This window comes from Haliotis rubra, unplaced genomic scaffold, assembly GCF_003918875.1.
Source record: "Haliotis rubra isolate DU_JTF1 unplaced genomic scaffold, ASM391887v1 Scf98, whole genome shotgun sequence".
Lineage (NCBI taxonomy): Eukaryota > Metazoa > Mollusca > Gastropoda > Lepetellida > Haliotidae > Haliotis > Haliotis rubra.
Window position 1 is genome coordinate 1859634 of NW_025767723.1, and position 17671 is coordinate 1877304.

The 17671-nt window shown below is 39.3% G+C and overlaps 1 protein-coding gene across 1 annotated transcript; it reads left to right on the plus strand.

Moving 5' to 3' along the window:
• Positions 1 to 11868: 11868 nt before the first annotated feature.
• On the plus strand, positions 11869 to 17440 carry LOC124265434 (cyclin-dependent kinase inhibitor 1-like). Its single transcript, XM_046700228.1, has 3 exons — positions 11869 to 12500; positions 13480 to 13585; positions 15834 to 17440. Exons 1-2 carry the CDS (start codon positions 11957 to 11959, stop codon positions 13554 to 13556), a joined length of 621 nt encoding a protein of 206 aa, XP_046556184.1. The 5' UTR covers positions 11869 to 11956; the 3' UTR covers positions 13557 to 13585; positions 15834 to 17440.
• The last annotated feature ends 231 nt before the right edge of the window (positions 17441 to 17671 follow it).

Genomic DNA, 17671 nt, shown 5'->3' on the forward strand with positions numbered 1-17671 from the left:
GAACATTAAATTCTTCTCGTTTTATATTGTCTGAAAGGACTCGTGCATGCGAGCTGATAGCACTGACCAGTAAATAGATCGTTTCTTCCCTCGATGTTTATATTCATCCTCTGCAAATATGGACTGTATGGTGAGATAAAAATGTAACCTGGTGCCGAACTTGGGTATTACTGTTTGTAAACGTACCTGAATCTAAACGACAAGACACTCATATTATCTATTTTCACCATGTCTTAGCGTACGTCAGATGAAGATGATTACCTCCTTCGTTTGTTTTTCAGATAAGCAACACATGTTTAAACACAGCGGGTGCAATCAAAACTAGCATCACATCTGTTCACTCTCCCGAATAACGGAATGAATAAATGCATTATTAATTGGGTCCAATTATTCCCTTTGATATCACCGCCTTGTTATGCTATTGTAACGAACCGCCACGCGCAGCGCGGGTCTCCCGAAATATCGCGAGAGGCGAGAATTCAGCGATGTTTCATTGACGTAACTGAACAAGTAGGGTCTTTGATTCTTTGTTCTGGGTCACCGGTGGGTTTTCCAATAAATGACAAGGTCATGGATTTTTAAACACCTTTGAGCATCACTTTCTCACTTCATGATTGAAGTGTGTATAATTATAGCCACGTGAAATTGACAACATCTGGAAAATACCGTAACAGAAGCAGGGTCGGGATGAGTAATAATGGGTGTGAATTACACCTTTTATTGTAAGACCCTCTTTGAGATTCTCATGTGTTCTTCTGATCCTTGGCCACCGTTATCTCCTCCTTACAATTCCGTATGTATTGAGTACAAAGGGTAACTGGAAATGTTCTGTAGTAGCGAAATTAAATATATATGACGAACCTTTTATACCTGGATCTTAAATTTTGAGAAGAATCCTAGTCCAATTCCGTTGGTTTATTTCCCTGTCTCACATTAAAAGTGGTATCTCTTTTAACTGCATTGGTTGAAGCAGTTTTGCATTAAAACTTAACTCACTCACTCAGTTTTGCATTTACCTTACGTATTATATATTCTGGAAACCTCTTTATTCGGAAGCCTGTTAATCCGGACACGCAACAATCCGGACGGTTACCGTTGCCGTGATGTTATTATGGACGTAGAGAGAGAGAGAGAGAGAGAGAGAGAGAGAGAGAGAGAGAGAGAGAGAGACAGACAGACAGACAGACAGACAGACAGACAGACAGACAGACAGACAGACAGACAGACAGACAGACAGACAGACAGACAGACAGACAGACAGACAGACAGACAGACAGAGACAGAGAGAGAGAGAGAGAGAGTTATGGGAGACAGAACTGAAACAGACAACACATTCTTCTCACATACAGGACATATTCACACTTCTAACAACCGATATATACAACCCGGTCCGTTTAACCGTAGTCAGTCGTTGAACCATATTATTTTGCCTTCACTACAGCACTGCCTGTATCACAAAATCCCTAAAAGAAGCAGGTCTTGATTTTCCTCATGTTCTCCAACCTCACAGGGTCTCCTTTTCAATTTGAATCGAATTATTTGTTTCTCTCAGATATCTATTTTCAGAGACTATGCATTACTCAAGTATAAAGGTAAACAGAAGAAACAACATTTAGAGGTCTGTAATTATACACAATGTCAGAAAGTAAGGGGATTTATACATTATATGATTGGGTAACATAACTATATGTGCATCTAATGGGCTTGTATATTGGTGGGTGCCTTTCCGTTAAACCACTGAATTGAACTGAATTGAACACATGTTGCAATGAACATGAAATGAACAACTGACATATTGACGCTATTGTGGGCCATTCCAGAAGACATACACAGAGACGCTAAAGAGAGTAACGACATGATTGACATAAAAAGCCAATTTTTTGTACATTTACCATCTTTCGGATGTAACATAACGGTTTTATCGCCTAGCTCGAAGCCAAGATGGACTTCAGAGTGGACATGAAAGACACCCGCCCCTCGCATCTCAACATTTACGTCAGGTAATTAATCATGTTGACGATTAATTGTCACTCTGCGGCTAAAGACGTGGTCAGATCACAAACCCGAGCTGGTTCGAAGAACAATTACCGTATTGGACAAGGAGGGTCGTAAATACACATCCCCGGATCACAGGAGAGCGGATTTGCGACAATATTACCTGGGATTATCTCCCTCTCATGTCGACAAAAGAAGGGAGAACGCTGTCTCTATTGATACCCCTTTATTGTCGGCTAAAACGGTCAATTCTCCAAGGATGACTAATCGTACCCCATTTTCATGTTAATTGCACTTGTAACAGTATATTAATGTATCTGTTATCAAAACAAGTGGTGTGTATTTCAAAGAACTAAGCCAATTACATACGATTGTTCTGTTTGTTGTCACAGTGTCTACACTGCATAACCATTAATGTATATACCGTTTAATTGTTTCAATCAAGAAGAGAAGGGATTTGATTATAGAAACAAAACGTTTCTGTGCTCAAAAGAATTTAATGGACAAGCTCGTTTCTCTTCCTTCAAGTACAAGCGATTAAGTATTTAATCGCAAGATTAACTCTGAAACGGATTAGGATATATGATGTCTGCAATACACGCCGGTCACACTACATTAACCAGATCTTCTTGTTTAATTAGATCACTTTGTTTATTTCTTTTTCTAATTACCTGAGTAATTTATGTTATTTGTAGTTATTATTGTGTCTTATGGTTGTTTGGGAATCACTATTTTTTCGTAAACGTACAATCGAAAATTCAAAATTTTGAGTCTATTAATAAATTAATAAATGTGTTAAAATGAAACATGCAACTTTATCGATGACAACTTCTTGTTTATTGCATTAAGCAACGTTTCTTGATAGCTTGATAACGCTGTAAGAATCTACATCGAAAGGCCGCTTAATGCAATAAACAACAAGTTGTCATCCATAAAGTTGTATGTTTCATTCTTTACTCACTACTTCTAGAATGCCGATCAAACAATCATATATGTGCTCACTGACAAGATATTCCCATTATTCCATTTAATATGCTAATTAATATGATTATGAACCCATATTATAAAGCAAAATGCTTGAATGGTCTGTTACTGCATATAGTTTACACAATTTGTTACTGCATGACTGACTGACAGACTGAATTTGGTTTTACGCCGCTTTTAGCAATATTCCAGCAACATCACGGCGGGGGACACCACAAATGGGCTTCACAAATTGTACCCAGTTGCTGCACGAGCAATCTGCTATGCACAAAACAATATGTAACTGGATGAACAATCTGTTATTGCATAAATTTCCTTCTAAATAGTCGATGTTCATGCTGTTGATCACTGGATTGTCTGTCTAGAGACTCGATTATTTACAGACCGACGCCATATAGCTGGAATATTGCTGAGTGTGGCGTAAAACTAAACTCATTCACTCCTTCTGAATACATATGTCACAAGTAGTGTCTCCAAGACAGTCTATCACGTCTTATCTCGCGTGATTATGACGAGATTTTACAACATACAGACAGCGTGATTAGTTACAAGACGTAATCCCTACATCTTCCGTGTAAATCCGAACCCGATTAGCGATGATTACAACAGTGTAATCTTTTAATTACATATTATCACCAATGTACCATGGCAGATTATTGTAATCCTTTCAGTCTTAATTACGTTGCTAATTTTCAAAATCGTTGATATCAATGTCTATCACTTTTTCCCAACTGTCACCACCGTTAGACTAGACATTGTCGAGAAGGTCTTGACATCGCCGCCAAAATACAACTTGTCTCATAATTTCAAAACAAGATTACATACGATTATCTCAATGTATCTAATTATTAGCCGATAATGTTCATTATGCGAAATCCCAATCAGATACGCCTAACCAGATTGTCTATATCAGTCCATGTTCAGTCTAGACACAAGCAAAAATACGTTTCTGAGTTATGTCTGGGACGATAGGTTGGAAGCAAGAAGCGGCGTAAAACTATAGTCACTCTTAGGCATGTCAGAACCCTGTAATCGTGTGTTCGAGCTCTAGATGTACACCGATTGAAATCTTAGTTTAACTGTTCATGCCTCGTGGGTTTCAACAGAATATAAACGTCTTTCCTCACACACTATGCTGCCACGAAGTCATATGACTATAAAACGCTAATGCCAGAGAATAAACATTAGGTGGTATCTGCCGAAGCTGATTCCATTGGCGTAAGGGCAAACTGCAGTAGAGATTCGATCAAATACATCACGTCTTTAAGTGGCCTTTAGAAGCAAGTAGTATTAATACCACTTTAATCTTTCACTCATTCCATGTCATTTGCATAAAGTTGAGATATTAAAAACCATTTCAACCACAATTAAACTATATCATGTTTTGTTGACATTTCGCGAAATTAACATCGTTTTGTTTCAATGTAAAATTAAACAATGTGCTTAATGCTTGTCACAAATGACGTTAAATTTTCCACTTTATGAATATCTATACACTATTTATTATGAATGATCAGGTGTTGAACGGAAGTGAGAAATAAACACTGCGGTTTATGAGACGTTCATAAACATCTGCCATCAGTCCTGAGATAGCATGTGTTTTGGGATGCTGATGGCCTACCAGAGTGACATCATATTTATCCAGCTTCCATCATATCTCTAATTTGAAATCTAATGTAAAGACTGTATGTTTCTGTGAAGAATTATATTCCAAAACAGTTTCATTGTTTGTTAAAGCGAATTTCATTTAAATTACAGGTACTATATTTTCAACATTTGCGTTATTATACTCATGCCAATAATGGTTGTCACCCTCTTCAATTTTTTTAATTGGAGAGGCGGTGTTGGGTGGGGTGTGAGGTGGGGTTGGGGTGGGGAGGGGTGACAACCATTATTGGCATGAGTATATATTAAATATCTGATAAATATCGCACCATCCACAATTTATTTTTATTTTATCTTAGAAGCTTTATTCATAGCCTAACACGTTGAGATTTAAACAGGAAAAGAAGCGTTGTTTACTATCTATTGAAGTGGTTCCAGCTTGTGAATGGGAATGATTTCAGAAAAGTTGGAATTGGCAAATGAAACAGACATGATTCTGATAGAAAGCAGCTAAGAACAACAAACAGTAAAATGGACACAGAATCATCTCTCTCAGCTTCCAGACAGCTGTTTAGTCTGTGCAATCAACAACACGCATTCCCGCAATCCCTGGTCTGATAAGGGTTCATTTCGTGTAGATTTCAGTTTTCTCTGCTGATAAGACATCGACAAGCCAGAGTGAGTTGCGTAATGACAAGCGTAGACTGAAGCCTACCAGATGTCAGCATGTTCGGCTCGTGACGGTTGTATGTTTCAGGAGTTGTTGACAGGTAGATAGCATACTTGTCGATTTCACTCCGAGACAATTCGCAGAGCAAGGTATACGCCTATCTATCACTCTCAACCAGCTGTAAAGGTGTCAGATCACGTTAGCTCTAATTAATGCGTACGTGCGACTGATCAATACGCACATCACGTAGGCGTATATCAACGTTGTATATTTAAAGAAATGAACATCGCCGGGATACATGTATGTTTCAGTTTACCGCTGTTTCTTTCTCTCTGTCACACCAAATTCCAGGACAAAGACAGATTGATACAACCCAACGTGGATAGCAACGACTATTAATTCCGAGACAATATTTACATTAACAGATTTACCCAGAAAAGCGTGTTTACAACGCGTCCACCTTGGCTAATGACATCTTGTTGACCAAGCGGCTGTCTTTGTCGAGTAAATTTCGTTATCAACACCTGTCATTTAATAAAATTTACAAAAATGATCAAGAGGAAATTATCGACTGTGTTTGTTTGATTGATTAGGATGTAAAGACGGCGGATTTCACATGTGTCCGCATCGCGTCCTACCGCTAATGCCACGTGCGCCATAAACCTGTCCCGAGGCATAAATACTGACGCTGAGAGTTTTTTTTCAATAAATTTGAAATCCTTATCAGTAACAAGGATAAAGCTAGATAACGAGGCGGGTGCGTTCAAGTTAGAGAGGGCTTTAAGAGCTACCTCCGGGAGAGAGAGAAAGATGGGGGGAGGGGGGAAACGCCCTCGTAGTCATAATCCTTGTTTTTCTTTGTGGAAACCACAAAGGCTAAGAGATGCGACTGACGACATCTGTTGTTAAAAATTACAACGGGTCTTCCGAGCATCGTAGGCTAAATCTAATCGTTAAAAGCTGGGGCGCGTGTGCATTGTTTGTGTGGAACGTGCGCTGTCACATTTGACAATAGGTTAATCACTTTCAGTTTTTGGCAGGATTTTTCCCGTTAGAGGTAACATGTGTTTTAGACAGATGTCTTGAAGCGTACGGTTGCTAGGAGACGAGGTCGGGTGAGGTATTGTTTAGGAGCAATATGAAAGGTTGTGATGAAATGCATCACCGAACTGTATCAGTATGTCAGTCACTGACAATGAGTGTCATAAATAATGCAATCTGCGAAATTGATTGAAGCGATAACAACATACATGCAAATAATTCACACAATTGAAATGAAACTAGACGCTATTTCAAGATTTTCGGACACTTTGTTCAAATACACGAAGTTATATACTTAGCAACAAGGCAAATATAGCCAATATAAACATAATGGGTTTGATTACGATAGGAATACAGTTACGTATTCTTCATTGTATCACCAGTACATCAATTGATACTATCATCAGACGCAATCATAAGTACCATCATCACCCATCATCGTATCATCGCCCGTACTTCATCCAAATAATATTAGTGAATGGAAAGAGTTATGTTTCCTAACTTAAGTTGATAATATAAGTTGATATATTGCTTGCAGACAAAGATAATGTGTGCATATCACATGTCATGGGTATGTTAGTGATGCTGTCATCCTAAATGATAATAAAGAGAAAAATAATATTAACTATCATCATCATCATCGCGACAAGTCCAGTCAGTAAATGTCAATGCCACAAGGGAAGAAATATTGTAAACATACACAAAGCGTTGCCCAAACGAACGAGTTAAAACACACGATACCGAGGACATACGGCATAGTCTGGGGTGAAATAAATCAAACGCGCCCTTATCAGATTTTATTGCACTTCAGATCAACACTAAATTTCTGAACAGAACCATTCGCTCAGAACAAAGACGTGTGCACGGTGCATCCCAGTAACCAGTCCCGTCCCACCACGCTTTTCCCCATTCCATGCCGTCCGTTCTCCCACAGCGCCATCTGGTGTGCGTCGTATTATTACGTGAAGTCCCCCCTCCCAACAAAGCGAACGGCCCCTCAAAGGATAAAGTCTGTTTTAGGCACTGGCAACAAACTATCGATTTTCAGCGATTCTAGATCATATTTCATCTCTGCTTTGGACCAGCGTCGGTAACCCTGCTCGACCTTTTAAGAGGCTGGGTTGTCTGGTAATCTTTATCCAAGACGTACAGGGCTCTTTGTACATGTTATAGATGACAGTAGCGGCAATCTTTGGCGTGTGCCGCACGTGGCAAGACAGATGGAAGTACACGTTAATTGGCAGAACAGAGCAGATACATGAAAGAGGGGTTTAGATGTGACCCTTGGCACACCCCTATCGCTTTCTAGAATAACACGCACAATGTATTTCCGTTGTTGTGATGGGTTTGCTGGCCAAACGCTTGTAAGGTTCATAAGTTGGGGGCATAATTGGTAAATTATCACCAATCGTCTCAGTTTGTTTATTTATGAAAATAGCGTCGTAGTATGTTCGATGTAGAAAACGTTGGAAATATTGTAGACGACAAAACATTGCCATATGTTTCCATGGTAACCCCCTTTTCTCCTCTCTCGCTTCATTTACTTATCATATAATCCAGCTACCCTGTCTCTCTCCTGCAAACACGGAGGGTTCTTTCAAAGTTTCGTACGTGTACACGTTGCTCAATTTGTAAATCACTCCACATGGATACAGTGAGTAATAAAATATTGGAAGGTTGCTGTAAGAATTTACAAACTCACAATATGTATGGCATTCTGTTGCATACACACTGTTTATATACAGAGAATTACAGCGTCATACCTTTACCAAACTTTTTTTCTTCTGAAATATTTCCAAAACACATAACAAACATACCAGAGTATGCCTTCAGCGTTTTAATCAAAATCTTATAAATATACTAATGGACACAAATAAGAACATGCATGAAAGTATAAAAGTTCCATTGTTCCTATCCAGGGTTTGGCATGCTTTGTATGGCATCGTAGGTAGAAATCTGGGAATACTTGTGTTCCCTTATTAGTTTCCGTCAATATACATGTGTATATAAAGCAAAACTATTTGAAAACTAACTTAACGAACAGGTCTATGTGCAGAATAGAACTGAAACAAGCAAACAAGATGTCACAACAAAGTATATAAATCATATGTAACACACCAAAAGAGTCAAGACAAAATAAAATACATATTCAACAACCTCACATCGATTCACTTTTTATCGCCATGTGATAGATCTAAAACATAGCGTGATGTGTGACCCGGCGAGAAGAAACATTTAACAAATCGTGACTCTTACGCTAAGATATCGCGTCGTAATACCATTGTAGGCTGAAGGCGATCGATATCGCCCATCACCCCAACACAGCCGGTGTGGTGTGTGCAGCTTAAACAACACCTGCTTTTATCTAATATTTCTTTTAAATTACAACAAAAGATCCAAAATCAATTTCGTCTTGCGTGATTTCTAAGTCCAGGCCAACACGTCACGCAACCGTGACAGGTGACGTCTTCTAATCTGATCTAATGCATCCCGATCTTGTCAATGTCATCCGTTGCCTCGTCAATTTCATCTGATGCGTGTTACCGTCAGAAACATTTGTATTTGATCCTGATATAAAGATAACACTGGACACAATTGACTTTTCCACTGATGTGACGCAGTGTGTAATCAATATCTGTAGATGATATTGACCTTGCACGCACCTTGTCTATTTCATTCGAGAAATGTACATTTCACAGACGACTGTGTTATTTGTGCTCGTTTAAGAACCTGTTTCATATTTCTTTACATGTAATATATCTGTTTAAGCCCATTTCTGGTGTTCCCGCTATGATATTGCTGGAATATTGCTAAAAGCGGCGTTAAGACCCACTCACTCACTCACTAATTTATCTGTTTACAGATACTTTTAAATATCGATCTCGTTTCGTTGTACGTATATTTTCAAGGGTTTGTCAAATATCAATAAGATATATCCAATGTATTTGAGTAATGTGAAAATAATTAGTGACACTGACGTTGATTAGTTCAAGATCATGTTGTCCGTAATGTCCATACAAGTCTACTTCGTTACATTGTTATGGACTAAACACGGGTATAATTTACTCATATTCTTAAAAAATCGTATTAATAGAATCAGGCATGAACGAACGAATATTGACTGAAACCGTAATGTAAAATAAACATCCAATGATTTCAGGATCAAAGAGCGAGATTATATTGTTTCTTCCTGAGGCAAACGTGCCGGCTACGAACACATAAACTAGCACATTATGGTGAAATCAGCACGATGTTTCTAATGAAAGCAAATATTTGTTCATGGTTTTCTATCGTTGTGTCATATCAGTTCAATAACTGACACTAATACTCCCCCAACGGAGTGATAACATTGTGGATGCCTGTCGATAAACTGTTTTAATTCCGTTGAAATACCTACCGGGGGTTTGCAGTCAACATGACCCGAGACACACCGTGACGGCTATCAACATCGCCCGACAGAATGGATTTCTGGCGGTCGGACTGTCTCCGACGTCCACGTTAATCCCGATGTCTGTGATTACATCCGACGTCACGCTTGAGCGACATGTACAATAGCTCATCAGATGTCCATTGTCGATTTCTGATTGTTAGTGATACTTACAAGTGGATAACGAAATTGACACTTGTCGATCAGTTGCGACAGATGGCGTAGAAGCAATGTTGAGGAGAAATGTACAAGGTCCATAACATGTATTTGATGTCAATACCCTCATCTACTGTATTGTTCATTGCACAAGTGTGTTGTCAGTAGCATGGCTCGCTCTGTAGGTGACATAAATGGATGTCTTTTGTGCAATTTACACGCAATAAAGCTTCCTCGGTGTTGTCATAGCTGCAGAAGATGCCACAATTTCACTAATTAACAGTAGGTTGTGATAATCTAACGAGATGTAATTGGCAGTGGTAATAGTCTTTGAAGAGCGTAGATTTCAAACAAGCGTTTCAATAGCCACATTTAGTTCATTGTTCTACAAACTTCAGCAAACTAATTTACCTGATCTCGGTCCTTGTTGCCGTAGCTTAATCGACTTCCCATTCCAACACCTATTATGTATTTTAAATATAAATATTTGTATGTTATTTTATAAATATATATAAATCATTGTACTGAGGTGACTCTAATAAAATATCTGTCTGTCCGTCCGTATTATGGCGCATTTGTGAACACTTTCGTTTGAAATAAATAATTTCCTCCGTTTTCTGTTTCCTCAGAGAGAGGATGGATATTTTTTTAATTAATCAAATTGTCTTTCGATATATTATTAATGAAATATGAATAATCGGTTGAATCGGTAGTAATTTGAATTTAGAAAACATCGATGAAACCCTATAACCGGAAGGTTGAATAAATTAATTCCGTTTGAAATCCTAAAGGAATTATCAATCATTGTCTAACGGGACACTTTCGGCACTTTGATTCCGTTCATAAAACGTAACGGAATTTTATATTTAACATCAAACGGTTGTCGTTCTAAATTGAGTCAAGAGGCCTTGCGCCAGTGGAATTATTAATAACTATTGCAATGGTTTCGCAGTACTAAATGACGTTGCTGCGATCAATAATTAAATCTAACCTCGCAACAAAGGGCATTATAGTTTGAGAACGTATCGATTTCTTTGTCAGAATTGCACACGAGCTGGTAACGGTATTTTGAGAGCTGAACAGCTGTTGTGCGTGAAGCACGTGCGCGCACGGTCTTGCACGTGAAACGCGGTGCAACATCTGTTACACCAATAACGGGCCTCTGTTTCATATTTCAATAGATTATTGATCAGGAAACGCTCATTGCTAGTATATTTCTGAACAAAGAAACTTGAATGAAAGGAACACTTCAATGCACATTTCAGAAGCGTAACTGCCGGTGTAAATTTCTCTACGACAATGTACACACATACACTGTTTATACTTGAAGATTTCAAGCACGAACTTGTCTATTTCAACGACGACATATGGGGGATAAACACTGCAGAGTTACTTCCCTTTGACTGTCTGTCGCTTTGTTAACCGCAATGGCTGTTGTGATCACACGGTAGCAGTCATGTCACAAATATCGTGTTTCTCGCTGAATTGAAATAAGCACATAAACTTTATTGTCTATTTCAGTGAAATCCACCTAGCTGTCCCGTTTACTGCAGTTTACTACCGCAGTGACTAATCCGTACACTGCTCATTATATATCAAGCTGTTGTTTACCCTGAATCAATTGTAAACAGTCACCCCTGCCCAACACCAGTTATTTAACCTTCATAAATCCTAACCTCTTTAACACGTGAGGTTTGCAACAATAAGTAAGCAATATGATTCATGGTCAATTTCATGTATATTTCGCCAAGTCATTGACGTACAAGTCGACACATGTTCGTGGCTCCGCATCCTCACATGTAAATATCAGTCACTTGTGGGCCCAAGCGCGGCTTTCTTCCTTCTGTTGATGCCCGAACAAGCCTGGGCCGGGCAGACACGAGAGATAAACCGCGACCGTCGGATCAGCCAATCAGCGCTCAGGAGGCCACTGGGGGGGCCTGTCACGTGACAAGTGTATTGACTCGAGCCCTATATAGTATCACGGAGGGGTTTTAAACGGCATACGTAGCTTGTTAGCCGCACGGACAGGCCATAGTACTACAACCGTGCTTGTTGGGACTTCCGATACTTTAACCATGGCTATTCGAGGACCAGTGAGCTTAAAGAAACCCGTCCGGAGGTGTTTATTCGGGGCACCGGATCATGAACGAATCCGAAAGGATTTGGATCGTGCTCTTTCCGACATGGATCGGAGTACTAAAGCCGACATGAAAAACAATTGGGGTTTCGATATAGAAACAGATTCAGGAGTACCGGGAGGACGATATGAGATAACAGAAGTGAAAGAAGACGAATACGTTCCCAGTTTCTACAGAAAAGGATATTCCACAAAGTCAAGACGTGTGAGAGACAGATCGAGTGTGAACATGGTGTCATCGGGAACCCAGGTGGATAATACTACGTCGACGGCAGTAACAACAGTATCTTCTAGTACACAGGCTGGTCGAGGGTTGGATTCACCGCTCAGTCCAGCACTAGCTGGTGCAGTTGTCAACGGTGTTCGCAGATTAGACTTTAAAGAAAATGATTTCCATGTTTCGGGAACCAATACTTCAACGAACCAACGTAGTAGAACGCGTAGTGTTGTGCCTTCCAGTTTCCACCAGTCCACCATGAAAGGTAGGTCGAGCATGACACCTTCATTACTCTATTTTACGCACGTGGTAGTACATTTCAGTGTAGCTTGAAATCGACCCATGTCAATTTCACTCGATTTCAGTAGCGGCCTAGTTAACTGCGGTGTGTAAATGGGCGTTTTCCGTGTGTATTTCTGCAAGAGGGTTGTACATAGCGTGAGAGCGTGTGTACTCGCCCTGGTCGCCTGGGCTGCTCTATGTTATCAGGCAGTGCGGACAGTTTGACCTCAGTAAACAAACTAGTGTATTGTACGCCGATGTTCCGTGTGTACGGCGTCAAGTCCACTATATTAAAGGATTACCCTGATCACCGATTTCACATTATGTACTATCTTCTTTAAACTGTTTTGATACATCCGAAAAGTCAACATGTCACCCTTTCTCGTAAACTGAAAATCGCATTCATCAGCGCCAGGAAACATGTTCGAAATCGACAATGTCTTCGCGCGGGGATTTAAACCGTTGTTTTGTCTGATCATGTTTGTAACTGCAGGTATAGGTAGCTTTTGAATCTAGCGCTATGCAGAGTGTGATTGGCACGTTCTTACAACACGCTCAGACTTGTTCGTAAAGCTGGCCTCTAAGCGGTCAGAATTTTGATCCCGTGCCAAATGTCTTTCCTTGTTTCATTGAGAAATCCAACGTGTCTATTCACATCGCGGAAACACACGTTTACTAGCCTATAGCGTTAAAACTAGAGATGAGAAAGAAAATTAGTGATGAGACACTTAACCCAGTAAATTCCCCATGCACTGCCATGTTTTGTTGCCGTGTTCTCTATTTCGGCACCGCCCACCCCTCAAGGTCGCTGTAAAATTTAAACAAAAAAATCAAAACCTTCAATTTAAAAATAACATGAACCATTGATTCAAGGACTCGCATGTGTTATTTGGGTGTAGTATGTTGTCTGCAATTGATTACTTTTTTACATGAAATGTACATGTGTTGATTTCATCTTCCAGATCACTATCAGCCCAGAAAGAGGAGGTCCCCAGACATCGACACATCCCTACCCAGGGGAAAGTCGCCCCGACTCTGATGTGATAATAGAGATATTTAATTTAAAGGGTAAGCCTCATTTTTAATAATTCCATTCTTCAAGTTAGTGGTCTTTCCAACATTATCAATTTCAGCGGGCTAATTGTTGCCAGTCTATGCAGGCAGGCTTTGTTTTGGAGTTGCTCAATCCGTAGCTATAAACAACATCGCCATAAACATATGGCAATTGTGTTACATTTATAGCGTTCTGTGGGGAACTCTATTGATATCTTAGTCCTGGCCTTCATGCATCTATTGCTGATTTCTCTCTTGATGAAATATGCACTACACGGGCGTTAGGTCTGATTCCTTTGTCTTCAGTTCATTTAGGCATAACTAGATAAGATCTGTTAATTACGATTGGAAATTTACATCTTGAGTTCGTTGTCTATCGCATACTGAGATAAGGAGGTAACATTGCCTAATATTTCTATTCATGGTTCTTTCGCCGGCTTAGTTGAAAGACAGACCTCTCACTGTCTAGGTAATTAACGAGCTCTCGTAGATAGACTCAGCTAGCCCCCCTGCAGCGATGGTCTTGCTATTCAATTCACGCTGTTGGTCATGTGTGGACGCGTTGGGGAGGGGAAGGGGAAACTGACCACCTTTGTTTGAGGGGAAAACCGAAGGGACAAAGGAAATGCATCGAGAGGAAAGGTTATATTTGACCAATACTTGGTATTTATGATTGCCGGATTATTGCAGATCGAAATCGACAATATTTTACTTTAGGCGAAATTGCTCATTAACAAAATGTGTCCGAATGAGTTGGAATAGACAGTTTTGATATTTGCACAGTTCAAAATGACAGACACAGATGGAATTAGACAGACACTGATCGACCGATCTACCTGTGTCAATTGTCGGGACAAAGGGAACTAAGTCATTCTGCTCAGGCATCAATATTGCAGATTACACGTTACTATAAAAATTTCTCTTCTCTCTAAAAGGTTGTACCATTATATCCTTGGGTTTATTTTGTTTGTCGCCTAGTGATACAAGAGGGTGAATTGATCTTCTGCCAAACGATTGCTGGTTAACGAGTTGAGATTGTGTGCACTACACACATGTTATCAAAAGCAAGTCTTCTCAAGAATCCCGGCAGGCGCATTGTGTATTTCACCTGTTAGGTGCACATTTCAAAATCATGTCTATTGCACTTGTTTAGACCTGTAGAGTTACCCCACAGCGCTTCTGTGTATCTGTATGGGAGATGGCTGGGATTTAAAGGGCCACAAAACTACAATTGACATCAGGTCACTTACTTAACAGTCTGAGGTTTGGCGGTTGTAGCAGTTGTCAATATCACTCAACACTGATATTGACAATACTTCAACATATAGTGTTAATATTTTTGTTTCAATTTCGTCACATTTTGATTTCGTATTTATACCTCTGAAATTGTTTTACGTAAGATGTTTCACAAGTGCTTTTTGTACTGCCCGTGCTATTTGACGAAGCAATTTAGATATATTTTCATAACAATGCATATGTTAGTGCCTGACTGTCCAGTTCACGATCAAACTCCTAAGCCAGAGAGATGGACAACTCGAATTACCTTGGCGTAAACTTATAAGGTCAAACGATTTGGAAACACAGTTCTAAAACTTCTGCTTTATGTTTAGTTTGATAATCATCAACACGTTGCTATTATCGGTGAATTTATTTGATAGAAGAACTTCTTGAATGAAACAGATTTTTAAAAAAAGTTTTCCAAGTTTCAGCTGTTTCAAAATGTCAGATAAATTTACTAGCCTCGTAGTAATTCGGACAGGGCTCGTATTCAGCGCAGCGTCCCTGGGCGCTGCCTCATTTGCATAAAGCTCAGTCGCTATCGTGATGCGAAGAGAATATCTGCACAGCGCCTGGTAGCTATAGTGTCACGTGACTCTCACGGCCTCAGGGATGGGGGAAAGACATGCATTTGCCAAGCGGCGTTCTGATTGGCTGATAGGCTGCGTGACCTAGGGTCACGTGTCATAGGTCATGTTTGGATGCGGATGACGAGTCAACGCGTTCCCCTGGGCTACAACTGACTACGCTACTTCTTTTTGACCGAACGTAAAATAATCAATAAAAAACATGAATGAAATTTACATGATCGATCCCCTGATATAAAATATGCATTCAGTTGACGAGGATTCTTGGGCAGAACAAAGAGTACTTCTGAGATATTCGAACAAAAAACGTTTTTGAAATAAAATTTCAGTTTTTGAAATGTACACGAAATGAACATATGTCAATATCATACTTATGTTTATGTTCTTCTGTTTTACAGGACGAGTGCTATGCAAGCAGGAGGCAGGATGGAAAAATGAAAGAACGAATGATATCGTACATCCGGGCTCCTGCACCCCATTGTGATCCTAGTCAGCAATGACCTGTGGTCAGTGAAATGAAAGAGACACTGATATCTGTGAAATGTGATCAAATCACAAGAGACAGATCCTGATGAAAGAGATACCAAATGCAGTTCATTGCAGTGGAGGCCAGAATCCTGACTACTGAGATCACAGTCCTGTGACGCTGAGTGATTTAGATGTCACATTGAAATAGACATGAAATTGGATTGTTCAGACTCTATTGTGCGACTATACAGCTGGCTGAAACTGACATGGATGTGCTATGAACTATGATCTCTTGTGTCGAAATTTTGTGACTTTTCACCTATTTGTTGTGTCGGTCATTCCTATGTGTTTTTTTGTCATTCCTATGTTTAATCTCGAAAGAACCGTGAGCCAAGCCATGTTCTTTCGGAAACGTGTGCATTTTTAACATCTTCGTTCAAAGCTTCTACTGCCAACCTAACTTTAATTTCATCCTTTTGTTCTGTAATCTTCTTTCTATCCTTTGATTGTCCAGCTGTCACTCATCTTCAGCCTTTCTTTCTATCATGATATCTCTCACGTGACAAGTGTCAGAGTTCAAACTGATGATCCTGACCCCGATAAGACACGGGTCACAAGTCGGTCTTCCAAAGTTAAATCAGGGCTTTTGTTTAAATTCAAATTTTTAACGAACCCATTTACAAGGGCAATTTAGAGTGTGATTGAAATTTTGAATTTATTATTTGAATGAGTGAGATTTTCATATCAAATGACGAGTGTATTCGCATGCACACAATACATTTTATTTTTTCTTAATGCCAATACTTCCTTAAAGAATTTAATTTCACGGTAATCTGGTAGGCGAAAAAGCAAAGATGAATACAAAGAATTATCTCCAGGGCTCTTCGAAATTGCCATTATGAGCATAATGGTGATGTATAAGTGTATAAACTATGTAATATTTAATTTAATTTATTTGTAAAAAAGAACGGATCAGTTGACCTAGTAATTTATTACAAAATAGTGTTTTGAAACTGTTATTGGCTTTCAGTAATATGCAGAAAGAAAATAATTGTGTAATTGCTCAAAAATTCGGAACCTATTTCGTGTAGAATACGGTACACAAATATATGATTGACATATGACTAGATGCTGCATTTCAGATGCGTTGGAAACATATCATCGGGACTTTGCATTTAACCTTTTAACATGTCAATTTCAATCATACATTTCTAAGTATCGTATCTTGTGTCACTATCTTTCTGAAAGTTGTCGATTTCAGTTGTCATTACTGACACTGAAAGGGAAGTGCAATTGACACCCAGTCTTACGTCACAATGGAATTGGGTGGTTTTGATCTCAAAGTCAAACTGTGTAATAGCTGCCTTGTTAACAGCGTTGTATATATATCTTGTTCAGAATTTGATTGCTAATTTAATTCAAATTTAAGGTTTACCTGTAATGCGTTTAAGACCTGTGTCATGTATTGTTTCACAGAGCAGATGTCTTAAACAGCATAATGGAAAAATACACAATAATAAAATGTGGTATATACTAACATCTGTGTTACCTCGTTTATTGCACTGCTGTCGGGACAACACGCGTTCCGTGCTGTAATTGACATGGTGGTGTCGATTTCAGCCTGAGGGAGAGGGATAGACAGCTGTTGTGTGCAATCAATGCACAGTGCTCCGAATTTAATCACAATATTCTGGATGATACAACTGGTCGTCTATGATGTTATTGTCACTTTGGTGAGAAATGCAGGGATGGATCTCTGAAGGAAAGA

Coding starts and splice junctions, on each gene's coding strand:
- LOC124265434 (XM_046700228.1), top strand. CDS start 11,957: ATGGCTATTCGAGGACCAGTGAGCTTAAAGAAACCCGTCCGGAGGTGT. Junction 12,501..13,479: donor CCACCAGTCCACCATGAAAG/GTAGGTCGAGCA, acceptor TTCATCTTCCAG/ATCACTATCAGCCCAGAAAG.